This window comes from Diospyros lotus, chromosome 6, assembly GCF_014633365.1.
Source record: "Diospyros lotus cultivar Yz01 chromosome 6, ASM1463336v1, whole genome shotgun sequence".
NCBI classification, from domain to species: Eukaryota; Viridiplantae; Streptophyta; class Magnoliopsida; order Ericales; family Ebenaceae; genus Diospyros; species Diospyros lotus.
Window position 1 is genome coordinate 4,980,545 of NC_068343.1, and position 23,665 is coordinate 5,004,209.

General features: G+C 34.8%; 2 protein-coding genes across 8 annotated transcripts; one reads left to right on the forward strand and one right to left on the reverse strand.

Moving 5' to 3' along the window:
* LOC127804688 (uncharacterized) lies at positions 1 to 3,173 on the forward strand. Of its 4 annotated transcripts, none has more exons than XM_052341622.1 (5): positions 1 to 311; positions 421 to 462; positions 580 to 858; positions 970 to 1,157; positions 2,756 to 3,173. In XM_052341622.1, exons 1-5 carry the CDS (start codon positions 116 to 118, stop codon positions 2,969 to 2,971), a joined length of 921 nt encoding a protein of 306 aa, XP_052197582.1. In that variant the 5' UTR covers positions 1 to 115; the 3' UTR covers positions 2,972 to 3,173. The 4 variants fall into 4 exon arrangements, with proteins under 4 accessions (XP_052197582.1, XP_052197583.1, XP_052197581.1 ...); XM_052341623.1 differs by having other exon boundaries at positions 2 to 311; positions 418 to 462; positions 2,095 to 2,892; XM_052341621.1 differs by having other exon boundaries at positions 7 to 311; positions 418 to 462.
* Positions 3,174 to 4,072: 899 nt separating this feature from the next.
* Positions 4,073 to 21,523, reverse strand: LOC127804687 (uncharacterized). Of its 4 annotated transcripts, none has more exons than XM_052341618.1 (13): positions 21,174 to 21,523; positions 20,013 to 20,110; positions 19,302 to 19,388; positions 19,040 to 19,205; positions 18,186 to 18,938; positions 10,087 to 10,211; positions 9,804 to 10,001; positions 9,611 to 9,701; positions 9,354 to 9,522; positions 6,235 to 6,345; positions 6,061 to 6,157; positions 5,146 to 5,254; positions 4,073 to 5,056 (listed from the first exon to the last, which is right to left on the reverse strand). In XM_052341618.1, the coding sequence occupies exons 1-12, from the start codon at positions 21,369 to 21,371 to the stop codon at positions 5,179 to 5,181; spliced, it is 2,169 nt and encodes a 722-aa protein (XP_052197578.1). In that variant the 5' UTR covers positions 21,372 to 21,523; the 3' UTR covers positions 4,073 to 5,056; positions 5,146 to 5,178. The 4 variants fall into 4 exon arrangements, with proteins under 4 accessions (XP_052197578.1, XP_052197577.1, XP_052197576.1 ...); XM_052341617.1 differs by having other exon boundaries at positions 4,074 to 5,044; positions 10,087 to 10,226; XM_052341616.1 differs by having other exon boundaries at positions 4,075 to 5,056; positions 10,087 to 10,226.
* Positions 21,524 to 23,665: the final 2,142 nt, after the last annotated feature.

Sequence of the window (23,665 nt, forward strand, 5' to 3'; positions counted from 1 at the left end):
GTGGAGTTGAGAAGAGAAGAGAAGAGAAGAAGCGACACTCAAGGAGGCGCAATAATAATATTTGAATCGCTCTCTCTCTCTCTCTCTCTCTCTGTACCGCCGCCACTTGCACGCCATGGAACGACGAGATGAGCCGGAGTTCAATTTAAGAGAGTGGGATGTCAAGGCTCGTATGATCAGCCGCGAGAACACCAGTTCTAGAAGGTTTTCTGCTTCCAATCTCACCAGTTTCCGAGAAGATGCCAGGTCGTCTTTCCGCTCCAATCTCACCATTTCTAGCACTGCTTCTTCTCCTGGCTACGCCATTAGAGGTACATATATCCATCCATCTCCCTCCTTCTCTCCCTCTCCTATGTCTCTGCAATTATTAAGCATATGAGCCTGATTTTTTCTTCTTTTCCATCTTCTTCTTGCCAGAAGAAATCGACCCTTCGACGTATTCGTTCACTACTGCTCTCAAAGGTGCGTACGTACTTAAGCCTGAAGTGGCTAGTTCCAACACCATGATGATGTGATCATGAAGATACAGATACCTTTTTTTATTTGGTTTATAAGTCGTTCGCAACTTCGATGCTGCAGCATTGCAGGCGAGATCAGCTTATAATTGGGAGTGGCTGTCACCGGAAGGGTTTGCTCTAAACTCCAAATGGAATGAAGCTGAGAAATACATATGCAACCCTCTTTCCGGAGAGGTTCCGATGGAGTGTCTGTCCGCTAAAACACTCAGCGGCCGGTCGTTCCGGAGCTTAGCCGCCGGCCGAATCACAATGTCTGCACCTCTTGTATGCTCCAGATTTGCCCATCCCAGGTCTCCTCTCGCTTTTCATGAAACTGAAGTAGTCCACCTTCCGGTTCAAGGTACGAACGCCTCTTAATTTTATCATTTAAAAATGCGCTCTATCTGTATGACGAAATGCTTCTGTTTTTCTGTTTATCCCCTGAAAATTACTGCGCGTTTATTCATTCCAGAGAAGAAGGTGGTGGGTGGCATGAGGAGGGATGTGGGGACTCAAAGTACCCCGCCCGAACTGAGTTCTAGCAGCAGTCCGAGCCCGGCGCCGACGCCTTCCATCGGAGAAAGATCCATAAAGCGAAGTGAAGCGGAAGTCGAAGATTCACCCATCTCTGATATGGTAAAACTCAAGTTTGACGAAAAGGTATGTTTTTTGAAGAATTTTTCAAATTATTTGTTCCTTGTTTGGCTGGCCATAAAGCTCAAGTATGCATGTAACTTTTATCATTATTTTCAAAATCTGTTGCTAATAAAAAATATATATATATTCTTATCTTCAAAAGTAACCTAAATATATATATATATATATATGTAGTTTTGGGAACTACATTGACATGCTTGAGTCAAATATTTTTGTTTAAAAATTTGTGTAATTTTATAAAATTTCAAGGGTTTTCCATTGAACATGATGAATGTAATCTGAAAGGTTAATGTGATATAACTTTTGGGGTAATTTTTGAAAAAGTGAAAAATACTCTATATTTGTATCAAATCTCTAAGAGTCACTAATTATCCAGAGTTAATAATGAATCTTTTATGGTCAAATGTGTTTGATTAACATATTAAGCCATAATCATTTCACCATTTCATCTTAATAGGGTTTTACCCAATTTATTTTAAAAAAAAAGTGTTTTTCTGATTTTATAATAAATAATCTTATTTTTAATTCTTATCTTTTTATCAATCACACATTTATCATAACATTCTCATTAATATAATATATTCCAGTCAAAAAGATATTCTTTGTGATACAACGAAGTTGACACGTGTTGATTTTGAACATTTCAAATAAAAAATTCAGAGCATCAAAAGTAACCTTTAATTTGGCAGTGTTTTTCAATCCATCCGTCTGATCTGATCAGATCATCATCAGATGGGGGTCCTTCAGGATGGGAATCATGCATGCATGCATGCGTTTGCATTGCATTATATGTGTGTAGTGTAGTGAGGGAGAGATTCGTACGAGCATGCGTTTCCCCTGAATTGCCTTGCTTTTTGTAGCATATAAATCCACGGCTACTACTGCCTCTGTATATCATTTCCTTCAGCTAAAGCATTTTATTACTAACTTTGAGCTTCAGGGCCAGGCCAGAAGCCCGCAATCTCCGTGTCCTTTCAGCCATGCCATGCCATTGACTCAACTTCTCTTCTTTTTGCCCCCCGGCCGGGCCATTAATAAAGCCTTGTTCTTTTCTCTTTCTTCTGCTGTTTCTTTGAGCCTATCGAGAAACTCTACTTTTCCATAAGCAGGAGAGAGGGGGGTATTCATAGAGTTTTTTGTTTTTAATAACATGGCGCAAAAATTCTACCATATAGGGTTAATGTAGCTATATATTGCTTATTATTAGTTTGTTCATACATTTTTTCTACCTCAGCTCCACTTGCATTAAACCCCTCTTATTGGCATGTTTCAAATGCTTGTGTAAGCACAGATATATACCAAAGTTCCTCGTAAGAAACCCATTAGAATTTCGGGGTAACTTGTTTTCTTCGTTACTTTGAAAAGCACAAAGCACTAGCTCTGCTACTCTTCCATGGATGCCAAATCTGTGAATAAAGTTGAAGCAAGCATACAAACAAAGCATTCTAAAGTTGATGTAAAGTGTCACTGGAAACTTGATTTCAAAAAGATTGCTTACACAGCACTGATGATGATTCTTTCACGTAGGCGAACTTTTAAGAAATTAGCATGCAAAAACAGTTGACAGTGAAGTAGTGGGTCTTGACATTTGAGCAATGCAGGCTGAAGAGAAAAAAACAAATAGAAAGGAGGAGGAGGAGGAGGAGGTGCCGCAGCAGGAAGAAGAGAGAAAGAAAGCAAAGCAAAGGTGGAGGCGCAGGCAAGGAGGAGGAGGCTGCTTGTCCTGGAGAAGTTTGTGGATGGCAAAGAGGCAGAGACAGAAACACAAACCAATAAAAAAGAACAGCTTTATTCACCATTTCAGCGCCTACTGCTAGGAAAATGTAAAAAGGTTATAGTGCTGGACGAGTCATTAGCGCCCCCACCCCGTTTCTTCTCTCTCTCTAGAGGTCTGCCTGTCTGTCTATCTAATATTTTCTTTTCAGATGATGTATAGAGAGGGAGAGATAGTGGAGATAGCTGCAGAGCAAAAATCAACGGACGGGCGAAGGGAGAGTCTGAAAATCTCTTTCGTGTTTTTGGTCTCCATTTTTGTTTTGCTTTCTGACAGCTTGGCTTGGCTTTCACGTGCATCCATTTCTTACTTTCTTTAAAGCTCACAAAAAGAAAATCGAAACCCAATCTATCTCGATTCTCTAACACACCATGCGATACAATAATATTGTCTTACAAACCATGTGCCTATGACCTAAATATTTTTAATAAATTTACCCTTCACTAAATTAAATTATATATATATGTAATATAACACAACACAATAATACCGTATTGTAATATTATATCAACATTAATTAATGTGATATAACTGTTAAATTATATATTATCTCCTCTCACATGCTAAGATATCCACAGTACACCCTTAAAAGGAATGAATTGGTGATGTTTGGTTTTCATATTAATTAGGATAGTGATGGGGTGGCTCGGCCATCTTGGGCAAAGCAAAATATTGTACTTACAAACAAATAAAAGTTTCGTAAATTTATATATATAATTATTCATTAAATTATTTATTAATATAACATTTTACGTGGGCAAAAGTGAGTTCATTTCCTGAATTTAATAAAAAAAAAAAGAAATTATACTATTACTTCCAATTTAACCAGTTTGATTACTAACCTTAATTAACATCACCGTTTGCAATTTAACATCAATTGATGACATCAGTCACTTGACAAAATTAAAAATTAACAGTACTTCGATTTAGACGATTCTATAGTCAAATTGGGAAAGAAAATTTCACATTCAATAATAAAATCAAGATAAAAACTATAATTGAATTAATTTCTATTAAAATTAAAACTATGATATAAGATAATAAAAATTAAAATCCATGGCATTTTTATAATAAACATTAAAACGTCAAATATATAAATTAAATATATAGTATATTGCTATCATAAAAAATATAAACAAGAAAAAAAAAAGTATGTATCGTTATATAGCAAATATTATATACCAAATAACATAAATAATAAATTTTCTAACATTTTCATGGACCCAACTGTAAATGCAAATCCGATTGAGCTTTCTCAAGAACCTTTGCACCAAAACCAACAAGTTGGCTGCGAGAGGAAGCTTCATTTTCCCTAGAACCAACGCAGACTACAAAAACCCAGATCCAGTGGGTTGCAGCAAGAACAAAACTAGGTGAAGACGACCAATGGAAGAGGCAATCAGTAGTGCCAGGAATCTCACCGAATAGGAAAAGAAACAGAGAAGATGTTGGCGTCGTGGGTTGTCGAGGAGGCGTTACAGACCTATCAACCACCGATTGAATGATCCTCCATGGCTGTCTGCCAAAGAAGCGCAGTGAGGAAGAAGGCCCGCGCGAGAAGCCACCAGATTGCTAATCACCATCGCAGCCACGGAGATTGCAGAAGAAAACAGAGGGATTGGGGGAACGAAGTGGCGGTTGAACCGGCCTGGTCCAAGGCCAAAAACGCCAATTTTCAAATCATTTACTTCTAGTACTGGACCGAAGCAGCCATCCTTTCGGTTTATGGTTGAACCAGTCCGACCGATCAGTCTAGTTCGGTTTTAAAAAACATAATTTTCATCTTAAATTTAAACGAGGATCACTAGTGAAAGAAAGTTCCCTGCACCACATTGGACCATTCTCAAGGTTCCAAGTCCCAGAATTGCATGTTGGGATTTAAGTAGTGTTTCCTACAATTTGTAATTTTTGGCCCAGCAATGCAAGTCTGCTAATTGCTTGTCCACAATACAATCAGCATAATTCTGAACTGCAAGTTCAGAATGACAAAACAATATAATTTAAAACTTACAACAATTGAAGATAGCTGTGGAAGATGAAAAACCATGGAGCTGATCGTCCCAATCATTTCATAGCCGTCCGGTAAAAAAACTTCCCAAATCTATCTATCTTCAATCTGCAGCAAACCCTATGCAATTGTTGTAGCTTGTCACTGAAGAAAAGAGCTTTTCCATAAGTTGGAAGTGCAAATGATGGTAAGATTTTGCCTAGTGTTACCTTAATGTTGCTTTATAAGAGGTGGTGGATTATCTAACCCAGGTCTGCTTGGCTACTTATAGAAGAAAGCCTCTTCAGTGTTTGAGACCTCGGTTTTGGTTTTGTCTTCCTGTCAGAGTTGCCAAGATATTTAAACATCAACAAAAGAGAAGAAAAGAGAAAAAAAAAAGCTAGATGATTTAAGAATTGTTTCCATTAACACAAGCATATCTGGTCATCCAAAGTACAACTGACGGTGCATATGCAATTATGAATTTACATCCAAGTGTAGAAGAAGGCAGTCAGTGGTGTCCCGAAAGCTGCGTTAGGGCCAGAAGAATAAGCTGAAAAGGAGAAACGCCCCCGAAAAGAAAGACCAATGGTTTGTGGATGTTATAGAGACATTTCATTACAAATTGTCAAGAGGAAGAGATCGAACAAATGTCACGCCCATTGCCCATTCACATGATCATCTTTAAAACAAATGGTACTGGGAATGTCTTCAATGGATTAAGAGATGTCATGAACGCTCTCACCGTTTCACAATCACTTCCCGTGAGACATTTCAATAAATTCCGGGAATTTTTCCCACACGACAATAACAAACAAAAGTCTTTAATCCCACAAGGTGGGATCAGGTAGATGAATTATTAATCTCTAATAAACTCTTATCATTACCCATATCCTCTTTAACCATTATATCCTATATCATATTTTGTTCCACCAAATTTTCTTTGGTTTTCTTCTTCCAATTTTATTAAGAATTTCTTATACCAATTTTTGGAAAAAGTTTAATAAAAAGTAAGGTAAATTAAAAAATAAAACATCTGGATGTTTCCGAATTCACCATGACTATCCGATTGAACTCAAGTGCCCAAGCCAAGAATGAAAAGAAAATAATGCATTTTATATGATGGAACAACTTATTGTACATACCTTAAGGAATAAATGTACTTTTCTATTTCTTTTTCCTGCTCAACATCAAAGGTGAACCATTTTTCTCCTGACTCAACCGCATCCCAGATCCCCACATCTGAAAATAGAAGAAAAGGATTAGTATTCAAAACTCAGAGATGAATTACTTCAAATATTGCACAGTAGGAAAGTAACCTTGAAGCACAACATTAGATTTGTTAGGGTATCCTTTTAATCTCCAATATCTGTGCCCATTAACATCCAATAGGATAGGTTCCGTTCTAACAGCATCAGACGTTGGCTTCCCTAAAGAAGTTAAAGGCGCAGATAGGTCAGCTGATATAGCCAATCTTAACTATAAGCAACATAATGGAGAAGAAGAGAGAAAAAAAGGACTTGGCAGAGAATTGGGACCAAAGAAAATGAAACAAACCAGTAACCCAAGAAGTACCTGTCTAAACTCCAACTTTAGCAAATGAAACTAGCCTATCAATTGCAAGAGTTCACCAGTTTGGAAGTGTTCAATTATCAGGTGACCAAGAACAACTTATGAAAGCAAATATGTTATGTAGATTACAACAATCTATATATTGCCCAAAATTAGGGGGAAAATAAATAACAGAGCAACTGTTATTTGACAATATACTGATGACAAAACTAGGCAAAGTCTGATGCCCCAAACTCAAGTTCAGAATTATGTGGTTGTAGTATTATTCTGGATTAAATTTTAGAACTATAAATGCAAAAATAATTGAATCAGTAAGAAGCTCCAGAATACAGCGCACACTAGGGAGAACAAAAATAAAGAATTAAAAAAAGACACTGAAAACCTATTATGTTGCATTTGGATAGAGGGATTTCAAATCATGTCATTTGAACTTTGCAATGTGAAATGCTTGCATTTCAAATTCTATCATTTGAAATGACACCAAAATTCTTTTGCTTTTTTATCCAAATCCACATGGATTTGGACCAAAATCCAAATGCTTTCAACAAAAGTGTATCTAAACGATAAATTTAGAATTTTAAATTCCGAATGATAGGGTCAAATGGTCCTCTCCAAACACAACGTAAAAGAACTCTTCTCCTAAAGGTACAACTTTTCATACTTATCATAAGCTATATAACAATTTGCTTGCAGGTCAAATTCCGCAATATATGTCTAGCTTAAACGGACAAGGAATAACTGCATGAGGAAAAATCCAAAACAGAGGAACAGAAAGTATATTACCATCAGCCAGTCATCCTTCAGGGCAAACTAGACATCTTTTATGTGGAGAATGCTTGGCTAAGAGCTCAAATAGAATTTTCTGAATTTTAAGCAGGCCTTCTTCAGTTGTGTCGAATATGCATTCAAAACTATCCTACTCTCATTCAATTTCTCTTCAAGGTTAATTTACAAAAGGACAATACTAAACTTTTAGGTATTTACAATTTTAGAACAAATTTTAAATTTAAGCAAATTACTAAACTTATCAATTTGTTAAAATTACAGAACATTGTTAGAAATCATTAGTCTTCACAGCTAAATGATAACTTGGCAAATAAGTTGGATGGAAAGAAAGATGACATGCACAATGATATGGCTTTTAATTGATGACGGGAAATCTGAGGAACTGTGTAGAATATTGTTGAGCGTTGAACACAAATTGAGGAATTATGTGGCAAATAAAAGCCACATCCATGTCATCTTTCTTTTTGTTCAACTCATCTGCCAAGTCATCATTTAACAATATAGGCCAGCAGTTTCTAATGCCTTCTATGATTTTAACAAACCGGTAAAATTAAATATTCATTCTAAAATTATAACAAACCTAAAAGTCCAAAGTTCAGTTTTTTTATTTTTAAATTTACCGTTTTTCCATTTCCAAGAATATCTTGAATACTTCAAAACAGATGTATTGATCCCATAAATACATATAAATCAAAATAAAAAATACTAACAACACGCTGAACCTTAATTCAACTAAATTTGGTTGATTATATGTATTCTAAATAGTCAATCTTATCTATGATCACGTATTTGGAAAATCGATATAACCTATGCCGTGGTTCCACACCTAGTAGGCATAAGGCTTGATATGTTGTTAATCGGTTTTCTTCTCACATGTGGCATGACTAAATCATCTTAATTACATCTCATGCATTTTATCTTCAACAAACACCACTACAAGCTTACAACTATAAGCTTTAAAAAATTGAAGTTGGAAATCAGTAAAAAAATTATTTACATTATTAATTCCTCCCACATTGGACTTTTATTTACAAAAACTTTATAAATATCTTCCATTGAACATAAGACTTCCGATTTGCTTCTGGTGTTACCAAACATAAGTGTAAAGAATATATTCACATTTCTTTCCAAACATGTAGATTTTGAAAATTATTTGGTATTATTTTCCATATAAAAGATAAGTATCTCTTTGCTAGTTAAAATAATTAGTATTTTCATATGTACACATGCTTTTATTTATTTCATTTGCATCACAATTTTCCCTTTTAAAAAAAATGTCATGTTAGTGTATTTTTGTCAATTGTTTTCGAGTACAATTATTTACCCAACTTTCTCTGTAACCAAAACAATTAAATAAAGAAATAGTGCTCTGCACGATCAGCATTTCAAAGATTGTGGCCTCATTTGCATAATGGACAGCCAAACATGCATACCCCAATCTAAATGCAACATAGAATTTCAACTAATTGATTTAACTAAAAACAAAAGAAACCACCATCATGTTCAACGTTAGAAGCATACATGTGACAACATGCTCATAAGTGAACCACGATCCCAAATAGCCCTCCAACTAAGCCTACCCTCATACCACATACAAGAAAAGATATTCTATCATTTACTGGACGGCATTCATACGGCATGCTATAAAAAACCAAGTCCTGGGAAACAGTGTTTGGAACTTATTAACAACGTAAACATAAAGAAAACCAAGATAGCCCAGTTTTAAGGGCATTTAATGTAGCATATTACTGTCTTAACCTGTAATCCCATCAACTGAAAAAGATTTCATATAATTAAATACCAACAAAGAGTATGAAATCCACCAGGCACACCCAGTCATTTATGGTGTATCTACGTGGTCATAATGCAAATTTGCCGGTTCAGAAATTTCAAGATTGAAACATTAAGCATTATATCAGAATAAATGTTGTGTGCTAAACTGTTTAACAAGCTAGGGATCAGACTGAAGTCGGCAAAGAGATTCAGAAGGACAAGTTCAATTCAATTAAGCCCCACCTCGACCAAAATACTCATCTGAAACCTAAAACCTTTAAAATTCAATGAATTGCACAGAATATACCTTTAGGCACCTTGCCTTTTGCTTCCAGCATCTTAGCATGAGCTTGAGCTGCTTCAATTTTAATTTGTGAAACAATAGCATCATGCTCAGAAATTGAGAGAGGAAGACCATTTTTCGCAATGAGAGCTATGGCCATCTCATCCTGCATCTTCTGCTTCAATTGTTTCTCCTACACATGATAGTAATTAGAAAATAAAAACTAGATTAAAACATCATGATAGTATACTTCCAAAGGCAAAGTCCATGAAATTTGCAACCTTATGCCTTTCAGCAAGCACTTGTTCTTTTGCTTCCTTTGCCTTTTTCGCAAATTTTAAATTCTGATCATCTATCCAACTCCTTATTTTTCTGAAATACAAAAAAAAAAAAAAAATCCCAACATCTTTAGGATGCAAGAAAGATTGAACACTAGAATAGGCAAAACATAAAGCTTAAAACCTTATGACATACGTGGTGCAAAGAACTTCATCACAAAGAAAATTCAGGAGCCTAATCTTCTCTGAGGAGTTTAAATTATAATAATCATCAGCTTTCTGACCAAAGTGCTCCAACTTCAGTTTCTTCAACAAGCACTTGGATCTTGAGGCACAATTTTGTAGAGCGTGAAGCCAAGAATTTTTGGCTTTTATTGAGAGAGTCACTGGAGAGCTGTACAAAACACCAAACACGTGTCAATACACATACCCTCCTATCCAAGTAATTACCAAAACAAAGTTAGTACAGAGGCTTATACTTCTCTCCCAAGTCATTTTGTATCAGACCCAACAATTGGACATGAAAGTTAGCAACTGGAGAGTATTGCCGCCGGCGCCTATGTTCCCCACATATTTCTTGAAGAATGTGTTCAGGCTCTCCCTTCTTCAAATCAAGAATCTTCCAGAGAATTTAAAAATTTGAGAAAATAATAATCATGTGATATCTTAGAGGATTCTTGGTTTTGTTTCTACCAAAAATGCACAACATAACAAATCAACCATACATTTAATTAATAAAGTGTGGATATTATTTGAACACTGAGCCTAGCATGGCACTTTGGGTGAGGTTCTGAACTTCAAATATGTTAAATCATCGATAAGGATAGGAAAGCCTATTGTCAGAAGATAACAAAGTATACCTCAAGTTCTTGAGCAAGAGCAAGTGCATACAACAGAAAGTATAAGTAAAACAACAGGGGTAGTTAGAAAAATCATCTGAAGCAATATATATTCAATTACATGCACTGAAGATGAATGTACAATCACAGGTCCTATGCCAAGACAGAGCAAGGAATTAAGCTCTTCCTTGCAGGGATACAAGTTTTAACTGAACTAACCAGCAAAAACCATCAATATCTCAATAGCCTCTCCCAACAAGGGAATGGATAGTTCTAGGAGAGAAGTTGATGCAAATCAAGGGAGGAAAACCAGAGTGCAAATGCTAACCAAAAGAATCAATCAGCAATTATTGCAAATAAACACATTCTAAAAGAGCATGCAAATTGCTTTAAGAACCTTAAAGAAATGATAAAGCTGAATTTATCCCCTCAAAAATGCATCATGTGAACAGGACTATTGAGTAAAATGATCTACCACCTAGGAACCCTCTCACCAGGCACTAATACATGCATGAAGAGGAAATTAGGCTCAAGCAGGAGACAGCACACTTGAAAAGGGAGAACAAACTTTTACAAGCAGCCATAGAGAGCTCAAAAGGCACCAGTCAAAATTCTTATTCAATTGAGCATATAATTGTCAATGGCATGCCTAGGCACGAGGCACACAGAGGTGCACTGCCATGCATGAGGCACTGCCTAGGCGCACGCCTCATGTGCCTTGTATATGTAACTGTATTAAACTCTATTTCTTGTCCGTTTTGTCATCTTAAATCCTATTCTTCCTGTAAATTTGATTGCATATTCTTGTATATTGGTGAGAGACAAACCTAGCGGTGTAAGCCGGAGTTTTGTTAGATCTGACCAGGATCCTTTAGCAGTGATATTTACTCACTGGTGAAATACTTGCAAATGTGGGCACGTGGCCTGTCCTCTGATGACCTTTTTCCTCCTTCAAAGTTGCCAGAGGCAGCCGACCACCCTCCCTGAGACCTTTTCTCTATTAAACAGTTTGAAATTGTGGTTGTTGGTTGCATCAATGTGCATTCCCTGTGCGTACTATTGCATTTTCAGTCTTTCCTATTTCTTTTGCAATTTAGAAGAAACAAATTGCAAAATAATAATAATAATACAAATTCTTTGGTATAATTGTTTCTTGCCGTGTGTTCTACTCTAATTTCTTTTTCTGTCTCCTAATTTTTGGTGCAAAAGAAACAAATTGTTTTTCACTATGTGCAGTACCAATTTTTTTCTCTTCTAATTTCTTTTGCAATTTAAAAGAAATTAATTGGTTTTGTTGTGTTCTGTTGTAATTTTTTTTCTTAATTGTTTTTTGCAATGTGTTCTGCTGTACATTTTTCTTTCCTCTAATTTATTTTGCAGTTAAAAGAACATTATTGTTTTCTACAATAATATTAGTTGTTATTATAGGCTTGGTTCTTTATCATTTATGATTTATGAGTTTGCATCTATTTTCTTATAGGTGTCTATTGAAAAGAATGGTGTATAAGTATTTTATAATCATTTAGAATAAATATGACAGGTAGAAGAACCTTATTTTTTTCTATAATAATATTAGTTTTTATTATAAGCTTGGTTATTTATCATTTATGATTTATGAGTTTGCATCTATTTCCTTATAGGTGTCTATTGAAAAGAATAGGGTAAAAATATTTTATAATCATTTAGAATAAAAATGAGCCTCGTGTGCATGAGCCTAGCGATTTGCCTTGTGCCCAGGCCCCAAGAACTCTTTTGCACCTCAATGCACCTTGCTGACAACTATGACTGAAAAATGAAAATTAAAGAGCCCTAAGACATCACATAATGGTCAATGCTAGCCCGAAGTATATTTGGACCAAGCAAACAATTATATGAAAATCAACTAAAACCCCATATTGGATTTCAAGGTCATCGCAATGAAACCTCAGGTGTCACTACCTGATTTATGGGGTTGTGGCTGGCTCAGATCCCTAGGAAGGCATTAGGCCCCCTAAAGGCATGCAAGTCATACACATTGGAATAAAGACAAACTAACAAGACTAGAAATCACCATGAATGTACCTGTTATATATGAAGCAAAATGTTAAACTACAGGACAAATAACCTCATCAATACATCTGGATTTCCAAATACAATGGAGTCAAATGCTTAGTCTAAATATCTCTATCACTATATCTAAGTATATCTATCTATATCCATATAACTGGATATTGGAGAACTTTAAGGAAGTCGTGGCAATTTTGAGAACCCTGTCTTACTAAAAAATGCTAAGGACTTCCATTTCCTCGATTGACCATTAATTGAATCCAAGGCGTTGATTAACAAATGCTTTGGAATACTTTAATTGGGCTTAATGTTAAGACAAAATTCCTATATTCCAACATAACTCGTCCAATCACATTATCTATTTCTTCATTTGGTTATTGGTTAAACTTTACAAACTTTCTCAATTTCTTCTAGGTACTTGAACATGATTTAGATGTGGTTTGTTCATATATGCTAATTTGTGGGGGTGAAATTGGATATGGTTAAAAACTCAAAATATGAAATTTTGAAATGTATTAACATTATTCCAAACTTGGCATGCGACTTGAATCATGGTTTTTGTCTTCCAAAAATATAAATATGTTGAAATGGAGCAAAAACCTTCATGCTCAATCCTTAAAAAGTTGTTAAAGTGACTTAAGGAAAAAAATTGGTACAGTGATGATGATTTGATGTCGTTTTATAAAATGAATAATGATAGCTTTTAGATTTTATTGCTTTGTAAATTAGTGTTAGATGGTGAATTTATGAAGGACATGTACATCTTAATTTGGCAATTTTGAGGACTCTTTCTCCTTTAAGAGGGTAAGGATGAAACTTAAAGTTATTCCTTGTTGTGGCACGAGGTATCAAGATCAAGGGCATGTGAGCAACATAACCCCCCCCCCCCCCATATTGGGATTTCAAGTCCCTCCTTATCAATGGCTTGTATGACAACATATTCGTAAGCTATAGTCTTAGTTTTCTCTTTGAAATTATTTGTGCTTATGTTTCTTTCTTCTTATAGGGACTTCTCAAATTGGATGCTACTATAAAGCATTTTGAGTTAAAATACAAAAGCATCCTCCCAAGGTGGTTAATGAGCTTAGAAAGTCAAACAAGAGAAAGCATTCCTTCTTAAGAAGATATCAAGTCTAGAGAGATTGGTTGAAGAGCTTGAAGAGGTGAAGGTCAAGCTTACAAAGAATGAAGAGTCATTTGCTAGCTCCCTTCATGAGCTCAAAGAGCGTAATATAGAGCTTGTGAGTCTTAAGGCCAAATTAGAAGGTAGCTACTACAAACAAGGTTACGATGAGGGGTTTACTCCTACTATTAAGAACACATAACAATTAAGTTACACAATTACATATTCAAGGATGGATGGATTCAGGCTTTGAAGAAGGCAGGAGTTTCTCTAGAATCTGAATTGTACACCTTAGTGCCTTTGCTTGATCTTGAGCTTCACATAGATTTGGAATCTAATAAGGATTAAGGAATTGGAGAAAGTAGTTGATCTCCTAATCCTTAGGGTTTTTCTTTTGTTTCTTTTGTGGTTTTGTAATTTTACATGTTTTTGTTTTGTGATCTTAATAATAATGTGCCTTCGTTTGTTCATATAACATTTCAATGAAATCTTTTTTCTTTACATTGTTGCAATGAATTTGTCCTAGTTTTTTTTGTTTGATAATTTTAGATTTAATGAATTACGATCTACTAACTAAAAACTAAATAAATAAGATACCTCATTTTACCTTTATTAAAAGAAATTTTACTTGTAAAGAAATGCATGATAGTCAATATAATTACTTGATTTTGTATTGATTTCTCAAGTTTCTTTCATAAAATAGCAAGATAAAAATTTCATTGTCAATGTAAAACTTAAATCCACTCGGTGAAATCCCTTATATGAACTTTATCTCTCCAATAATTCCATCAATGACCACATCTTCCTTAAGGCAATATATTCCACATGTCTTAACACTTTCCATCAAGTTTTGTTTAATCTAGTCTTCCTCTATTTTGTTATAAATTTCTTCCATCTAATCCATTCACTTTACAAGTGCATCCTTTTCTTTTTTACTCACATGTCTAAATTCCCTTAACCGTGGCCAAAAGTTTTTATCTTCACTAAGTTGTCGCTTAGGGCTGGGTGCCAATAGGTTGATCCAAGAAAAAAACTATAACCACGTCCAATTGACACGGCTAAAAACCAAGAGAAATAGACATGGACACAATTACAAGATTAGAAAATTGATAATTACAATTATGGAATTTTTATCCATAATCATAATTGAAAATCATAATTGTAATTGTAACGGAAAATATATTAGTTATTAAAATATCCATAGAAGTTTAATTATACAAAAATTGTTTCATTATATATACATATATATATATTATATATATATCAATCTTATGGAATAGCTACTTTTTTGTTATATTTTTATTTTTATGTTGTTTGTAATATTATTACAGCAATTGAATTATTTAAATTGTCGTAAAACTCAGGTTTTTGTTGTATAGTGTTATTTTTTTTTTTTTACTTAGATTGTTATTATTTATTTATTCCAGTTATTTGTTATTGTAAACATTTAAGCTGTTTTGTGTTATTTGTATTTATTGCATAATATAATTTTATTTTGCACTTAATATATCTCACTTTCATTAGAAAAACTACAATTTTATTTATTTTGCATTGTTACAAATAAAATCTAATGGTTATGATTATACAATTATCCAACAATTACAAACATGCTTATGGTTATGGAAAGCCATAACTATGTGGTTATGATAATGGACATGGTTATGGATGTCAAACTCCAATTACAATTTTAAAAAAACCATAACTAATTCAATCCATGTCCATCCCTAGTGCCACTCCAACATTACCACAAACAATCTCATTTCTAATTTTGTTTTTCCTTTAACGATCACACATGCATTATAACAACCTATATCATAATTATACTCATATCTTGCACATTTTAGTAATTAACAAATTCCCAATGTTAGGAATAATACAATAAATAATTTTTTTTATAATCATTCGATAAATTCATTTTTTAACTTTAAAATGATTTTTACAATCACATAAATTATTAGATGCATTTCTAGTTTTTAATTATAAATTCTCATTTCTAGTTTTAACCATCACATGATAATAAGGATAATATTGTTACTTGATTCCATAGTTTTTTATTAGTAGATTGTAGTTCATTCGTTAATCTAAGATTATCAATGAAAAAATATTAGAACTGATTGATTGCAATGATATAAAGAAAAGAATTCATTGAAAGGCTATATGAACAAACGAAGACACACTATTAGTAAGATCACAAAACAAAAACATGTAAAATTACAAAACCACAAAAGAAACAAAAGAAAAACCCTAAGGATTAGGAGATCAACTACCTTCTCCAATTCCTTAGTCCGTATTAGATTCCAAATCTATGTGAACCTCAAGATCAGGCAAAGGCACTAAGGTGTACAATTCAGATTCTAGAGGAACTCCAGCCTTCTTCAAAGCCTTAATCCATCCATCCTTGAATATGGAATTGTGTAGCTTGAATCGTTGTGCATTCTTAATAGCAGTAGTAAACCCCTCATTGTAACCTTGTTTGTAGCTACCTTCTAACTTGGCCTTAAGACTCACAAGCTCTTTATTACGCTCTTTGAGCTCATGAAGGGAGCTAGCAAAAGACTCTTCATTCTTTGTTAGCTTGATCTTCACCTCTTCAAGCTCTTCAACCAATCTCTCTAGACTTGATACCTTCTTAAGAAGGAAAACTTTCTCTTGTTTGATTTTCTCAAGCTCATTAACCACCTTGAGGTAATGCTTTGTATTTATTTTATACTCAAAATGCTTTGCAGTAGCATCCAATTCAAGGAGTCCCTATAAGAAGAAAGAAACATAAGCACAAATCATTGCAAAGAGAAAACTGAGACAACTAGCTAACCAATAGGTTGTCCTACAAGCCATTAAAAAGGAAGGACTCAAAATTCTAACAGGGCAAGGCAAGGTCAAGTTTTTCTCGCATTGTCGTTGATCTTAATACCTCATAACCCTCCTTGTGCCACAACAAGGAATGAATTCAAGTTTCATCCTTACCCCTGAAAAGAGCAAGAGCTCTCAAACTTGCCCTATTGCATTGTACATGTCCTTCACACTCATCATCTAACAATTTATTTACAAAACACTAAAATTTAAAAATCTATCATGATAAACTATCATTATCAATTTTATAACACAAAGTATCAAATCATCATCACTCTACCATTTTTTTCTTCAATTAAGTCACTCTACCAAATTTTTTAAGGGCTAAGGATGAAGGTTTTACTCTATTTTAAGGCATTTACATTTGTGGAAGACAAAAACTACTCACATGCCAAGTTTGGAATGATGTTGATACACATTTTAAGTCTTCAATCAAATCCTTAATTTTAATCACATCAAGTTTTTTACTTTAATGTAATCCTCAAATTTCAACCCACCCATTTTTGTAGAAAAGTAAAATAAAGCATCTTGTTGAAATGGAAATTTATGCCAAAACCCCCATTTAAACAAATAACCCCTTGTCTATCTAAAGGAAATTAGAGGTTAATTTAGTGGACAAACCTTGAGATAGGCACAACGGTGCAAACTAAAAGACCATGGCATCTATTCCCTCCTTTCACCTAAAGGCATACTCTTCCATCTTGATTCTTGTCTAACCTAACAAATGGGTATTCAAGGCACCAACTAATCTTTTAAGCGATTGATTTTCTCAAGGGAATCAATCAATAATATCTCCATATCTAACCATGGAACTCAAGGAGCAAGAAGCCTTACCAAAGACTTAGGCATGGAGAGCTTGGAAAACAGACAAAGTTCCAAAAAGTAGCACTATTAAAGCATTTTAAAGGAAGCCAAAATAGCAATAGACCTAGAAATTAAAAGTGGCAGGTGATCGTAGATTTTATAGATGAAAGGAAGTAGAAGACGAGGAAAGAACATTAGGTGTGACTACAAAAATTTCAAAAATAAATAATTTAAAATCTAGACATCCTTACAATGAAAGGTGGCAATTTTTTTCTGTTTTTGCTATTAAGGCAAACAGATGAGGGACAGCTGAAGGAACATTTTGCCCAACACAGCAATTCAGGTGTTATTCCACTCACAAGTAGGTATAAAGATAAGAAAGCATATCATCAGAGGATGAAAAAAAACAGCTCAAATCCTTTAAAAAAAAAAACAATTGCGCAAAATAGGAGGTATATATATATATATATATACACCAAGGGTAGACAGAAGTGAGAAGACCATCTGAAACAATATGTATTTGGTTTAAACCAAGTAAAGAATAGTTCGACAATCAAAGGTTGTACACCAAGAAAGACCAGCTAGGGAATCTGGCATTGAGAGAGAACAGAGAAAAGTCTAAACTGACCGCCCAGAATCATTCATAACTTGCTAGCTCCACTACATGTGTATAGCCATTCTTATAGGTAGAGCAGGGTAACATTAGACTGACAAACAGGAGACGTGCAAAAAAAAATACACATAATTTAAATTGAAATAGATGCAACTTCTGCATCATGTATGAACCATAAAATGTCCTCCATTATGTCACTTCCCATAATAAACAGAGGATATTCAACAACTTATCGAGAGGGATTAAAATAATATATAAGCAATATCTAGCAATTTTTAATATCATGAAAAGAAGATGACTTACCTTGCCAAAAGCTGAACAGAATTCTAAGAATTCCAAGGCATGGCCAACATCTTCTGGTGGCAGGTCAATACCAGCTACAGATGTCAACTCAGTCCCCTCAGGCAACGTGATGTTGGCATCAATATCTTTGTTTAGAAGCTCCAAATCCTTCGTTTGACCTTTGTAAGATTCAACAGGTATAAGGAGTTGTGCTCCAGCATAGTCAAGCTTCTTGGTGTCCAACACTTCCAAATCTTTTTGGCATTTGCTATTCCTTTGTTCTTTACTTTTTTCACATTTCTTCAGCTTTGATGAAACTCCCTTAGACATCACTGGCACAAGTTTTGCCTCTTCTACATCTAGAACTGTTTGACCATTTGTGACGTCTTTTTTGGATACACCATTAGAAATTTCAGGCTTTCTATGAATAGTCTCCCTCATCATACTCTCATCTGCCCAATTAGATACCTTTTTAGCCTTCAATCCTTCCTTAGCAATTTGACACTTTTGGGGGCTGGGACAGCATTTCTTTGACAAAGTCCACTCATCTTGTGTCCCATCTTGCATGTCCCTCAAACTATGATTAGAAACTGGAGGCATTAAGGGACTGTTTGACAAAGTCCACTCATCCTGTTTTCTATCTGGCATCACCTTTAACCTGCCATACTTCATTTTCTTTTGTTTTTGCTCTGCAAAGTTTGAAGCAGAAACATTTGTCTCACTGAAAGAATTTTCCTTTCCCCGCTTTCTAGGAAGAGCAATAGGAGGTTCCTCCTAAAGAAATTGTAAACAGACATGAAAATATGCACAGGGATCAACAGTACATTAGAAGTCATATTGCTATCTGCATAAACAGAAAGAGAGAACTAGCATACCCTTTCTGAAGCAACAGCCTCTGTTCCAATGTCAATGCCTTTCACAGTCCTGCCTATACCAAGATTTTCAGGGCCTTTAACATTCAACATATCAGAAACAGAGGAAAAACCAGTTGCTCTGGCTGTATGCACAAGAATGCCAGTGGGACGGTGTCCTCGCTTCTTCCTGAGAATGACATGCTTTGGCATCAGTACAACCATGCTGAAGACACCAAATCGATTTTTAAAAAATCACCCAGAAAAATAGGAAACTATCACTTACATGCATAAACTGCAATTACAGATGCCTCTGCACTTTGGACAAATCCAGTCCTCCAGGTCCGCCATTTTTTCCGCTTTTTCTCCATACCTGTTTCAAGATGAAAGAAACCTAACTGCAAGGAATCTAACAACTACATATGCTTCTAAGATAGTTGGTATCAGCATGGGATACATATGAGAAAACAGATTTCATCAGACACGCATCCAGAGATGTCATATTACATTTCTTTTCTGAACAGAACTCGGATATCTCATAGAAACATATGTCCCTTGTTTCACACAACATATAGCAAATAATGCAACCCATGATTTATCTAGAGTTTATAATTAATCCTTTAAAATTGTCAACTTACTAACTGTAGGACCCTAAACTTTCAATCTATTTACCAATAGAGCTTTCCAACATAGATAGAGAAACCTTTTGTTTAAGTGTTATTACGAAGATGTAGAATGTGGTAAATGATCTCCCACTGCTTGATAAAACAATATAAAATTGAATTTTGTTGTAAGAAATAAATAAATAATTGACACTTTAAGCATGCAAGAAAAGCATAATGTACTTATTCTCATTTCATGTCTTCTCATTGTTTTTTTTTTTTTTTTCTTTTGAATTCTCAGCATTGGCATGTCAACATGATTTTATAGCGATCAACCCAATAATACAGCCACCAAACATATAAACTATATGAATAGATCATAAGATGCACGTCACCTATTAAAGAGGCATTTGTGGCAAAACATGATAGTGCAAGGCTTGTTCTTCTTCTGATTCTTGCAGGCAGCCACAAAGTCCAAGGTTTTTTGGCGACACTGCAAATAAAATAATTCATTATATGGACAAATATGAAATTGTAAAATTAAAAGATAACAAAGACAAATACATTTCAACTAAATAATTTTATAGCTTAATTGGTGCAACCCTCCTGTTCTGAAGAGATAGACAACACATTATTCCACTCAATATTCGCTGATCCTGGTTTCTCATTACCAACATAGTCTGCAATTCAGGCATTATGTCAAACAATTGAAGTCCCAAGGATTGGCAGCAAATTATATCTATTGACTTGGAAGGATAATCATTACCTGGGTTACTGAAAACAATAACGTGCAATCGGAAAGATATTAAAAGGGCTTACGCTGCTTACCCTAGGTGCTGGAACTACTTGCGAATGGATAAAGTACTGTTTGGTTCTATGTCATTTCTGATTCTCCTCTCCTTGATTGATAAAATGTTAAATTGAACCCCCCCCCCCCCCCAAATCTTTATATTTTGTTAAATGAGCAGTGCATTTTTCTTTTATTGTCAAACACCCCTCCCATCGTTAATTGACAGTAGATTAAATTAAAGTTAACGAACTTTTTTTTCCCAATCTCTCCTCTCGTCCTAATACCACAAAAATAATTGAAATCCATGATGGTGGAACCCATCGGCGGAATCCACCGCCACCGATAAACTATCATACCCTCGGATAATCTGATTGCTTCAAGGAGAGAGAGAGTTCGCACATCGGAAGTAAACTCCATCGGAATCCATCACTTTTACTTTGTCAAGCCTCCCTCCAAAAATCCGAGCTTGAAAGTTAGAATGCACGAGACCGAGCAGCTAGTTAAGGAGAAAAACCGAAAAAGGTACACCGAACCATAGAGTTTTCTCTCTCTACATCTATAGACTACAATTTTACTGCCGAAGAGCATAAGACTGAATCAAAAACCACGAATTAATCAATCTTTTTTGAGCTCTTTCATTGGATTCAGGCGGAACGAGGTCGCTGAAACCCTTCGAAGAAGAAAAGGTCCTGGTTCTTTTAGAAATGAAAATTAATTCTATTTCGAGCAGAAAAACAAGACATCTAGTCCGAAATAAATGGATTACCTGGTGGCAAGTCCTCCCTTTATCGGAGTCGTATACCCTTCCTCCGATCACACGAACGCCTGGGTTCTTTGTGCGCTTCGCAGGCGACAAGCAGCTACTGTCGGATTCTTTCTTAGGCTTCTTCTCCCCGCTCTTACCAGTCTTCTCCTCGCGATCAGATAACTTCCTTTTGGAGGAGGAGCTTGAATCCGCCGCCATTATCGTCGACTGATTCAGCGATCGAACTTCGGTGATCGAGCGTAAAGACGAGAATGATCGATTGACTTTGCGAGCAAGATACGAGCCCTATTTGTTTGTTGGGATTCTTTTCAGCGGCAGATCGCCGAATTTGAAATTTTGTCGCAATTCAGTTTTCCCGGTAACTGGAATTTGGAAGCGCGCAACGAATGACGGGCTAATTTATGCAATCTTTTCCTGATTATGGGCTGGGCTGATGGCCCAATAGTATGGGCCCATAAACTAGCAATCAAAAAACACACCAGTCGCCTTCGGCCCATTATGCAGGACAGGAGCCATCTTTCAATGAAGGATGATACACGTTACGAAATCATAAGCTGATTTCGTGTTCCAATATTATAAAAGAAAAATATAACTTGTATAAATAATTGAGTTATCAAGAGAATGATCAAAGATATCAAATGATAAAAATATTCTTAAATAATTTGCCATTGTCACCTTTAGATGATGCCCGAGTTAACTTCATGAAGTAAGCCCGATTAGAGTTCTCCTATCCTCAGTGCCTTGATGAATGATAAAATCTGATTCAATCATCGAGCTTGTCATTTTGTCGATACATATAGCACAATCTATTGTAAAAAGTCTATTATGTCACTAATCAAGTCTCAACATTTAAGCAATATAAATTGAAGAAAAAATAGGATTGTTTTAGGATAATCTTCAAATATTAGAATTTTCAATTTGTTTTCATACGGTGTCTCTTTCTGTTTTATCTTACTTCTTGTACGCTAACTTGTATTTATTTTTATACTATGACCATAACCATGGCACTCGAAATATGTTCTCGCATTGCTATAGAAAGAGGGAGGAGAGACTTAATGAGAGATTTTACACTAATTATTAATTAGATGACACCAAATTAAAATTTACTAATAATTGTTTCACCACAAAATGATAGGAAATACCTTGATAAAATCACGAGGTAAATAAGTAAGTTTACATTTCATTTTTATTATAATTGCATGTTTTGGGATGACCGTTCTTGTGCGGCCCCATGCACTTGTGCCCTCGATTATATAAGGGGAAGTAAATCAAATGTTGAGCTTTTGGTCATTGCGTAAGGAAAAAATCGAACTCACAACCAACCGGACTATACCAGCATATCGTTCGCTCTTTTAGCATCTAACCTATTGTAACGCCCCACTTTTTCCAAGCGTGTATTAGCTCGAGATTTCAGATATATTTTTTTTCTCAACATAAATTAAACTCCGACAATCCCGATCTATCATCTCAGCATATCAACTTAAATGAATAAGTTAAAACAAGTAATACTATCACATCAGCATAAGCATAATCGAAATCTCGAATATACATAACCATAATTCATTTATTCATAATATAGAATTCGAACCATCATTTAACATAACATCTTCAAAACAAAATACATATAGACTCATATCTCAACAACAACTACTAAACACCTCAAACATAGATAAAATATATGTTAAAGATCACCAACGTAAAAGACGGTTACATCTCGATAACTCCTTTTTTCTTTTAACGTCGCTGCTTTCACCTAAAACATTTGAATATTATAAAGACATAGTTCAAATTAGATTTGAATCATATAAGTGAGAGTTCAAAACATTTTCATGAATTTATGCAAAAATCATGAATAAAATCGACATGTCCCAACACAAGATAATTTCACATAACACTTAATCTTAACCTGGGAAAATGCAATATCTCTAAAGGCAATACAATCTCATCAACACATTGGCATAACACTTACACTCTCACTCAAAAGCATTTCGGATCTCAACACAACCCTGTCTGATGTTCTACCCTTGTGCTTAGTTTTGATGATGAAAAACATATGTTATTAAATCCCTAAGTCATGAATCAAGGTGGTGGTTTTCAACAAAATAAATTTCAAGTGCATTGTTAAAATGAAAACCAAAAAGATTTATGATCTTTTATATTAGTTGGAGATTAGCATAAACAAGTTTTAAGATCTAAAAAGAATCTCCTTAAAATCGTTGGTCAAAACAATTCTAAGGCAAAAGACCAACTAGAACATGTTTTTGAAAGTGTGTTCATTTTAGAAAACTATCTCTTGGTATTTTGATATCTAATATCTCTTGGAAATGAAATGGTTTTGATAAATGTCTATATGAATGGTTTTTGATAAATGTTTATATGAAAATCAATTTCTACTATGTGGATTATATGAATGAGAAAATGAATTTTTAGTATATAAGCTTTGAAGCAAGATATGAAAACTTATAGAAGAAATATTGAGTATGGTTGAGAGT

What these genes read in the sequence shown, in the direction of transcription:
- LOC127804688 (XM_052341621.1), top strand. Translation starts at nt 116, where the DNA reads ATGGAACGACGAGATGAGCCGGAGTTCAATTTAAGAGAGTGGGATGTC. An exon ending in GTTCACTACTGCTCTCAAAG is followed by an intron (nt 463 to 579) that starts GTGCGTACGTAC and finishes TCGATGCTGCAG; the next exon opens with CATTGCAGGCGAGATCAGCT. An exon ending in AGTCCACCTTCCGGTTCAAG is followed by an intron (nt 859 to 969) that starts GTACGAACGCCT and finishes TATTCATTCCAG; the next exon opens with AGAAGAAGGTGGTGGGTGGC.
- LOC127804687 (XM_052341617.1), bottom strand. Translation starts at nt 21,371, where the DNA reads ATGGCGGCGGATTCAAGCTCCTCCTCCAAAAGGAAGTTATCTGATCGC. An exon ending in TCTGTTCAGCTTTTGGCAAG is followed by an intron (nt 10,227 to 18,185) that starts GTAAGTCATCTT and finishes ATTCTCTGGAAG; the next exon opens with ATTCTTGATTTGAAGAAGGG. An exon ending in TGCTTGCTGAAAGGCATAAG is followed by an intron (nt 9,523 to 9,610) that starts GTTGCAAATTTC and finishes TATCATGTGTAG; the next exon opens with GAGAAACAATTGAAGCAGAA.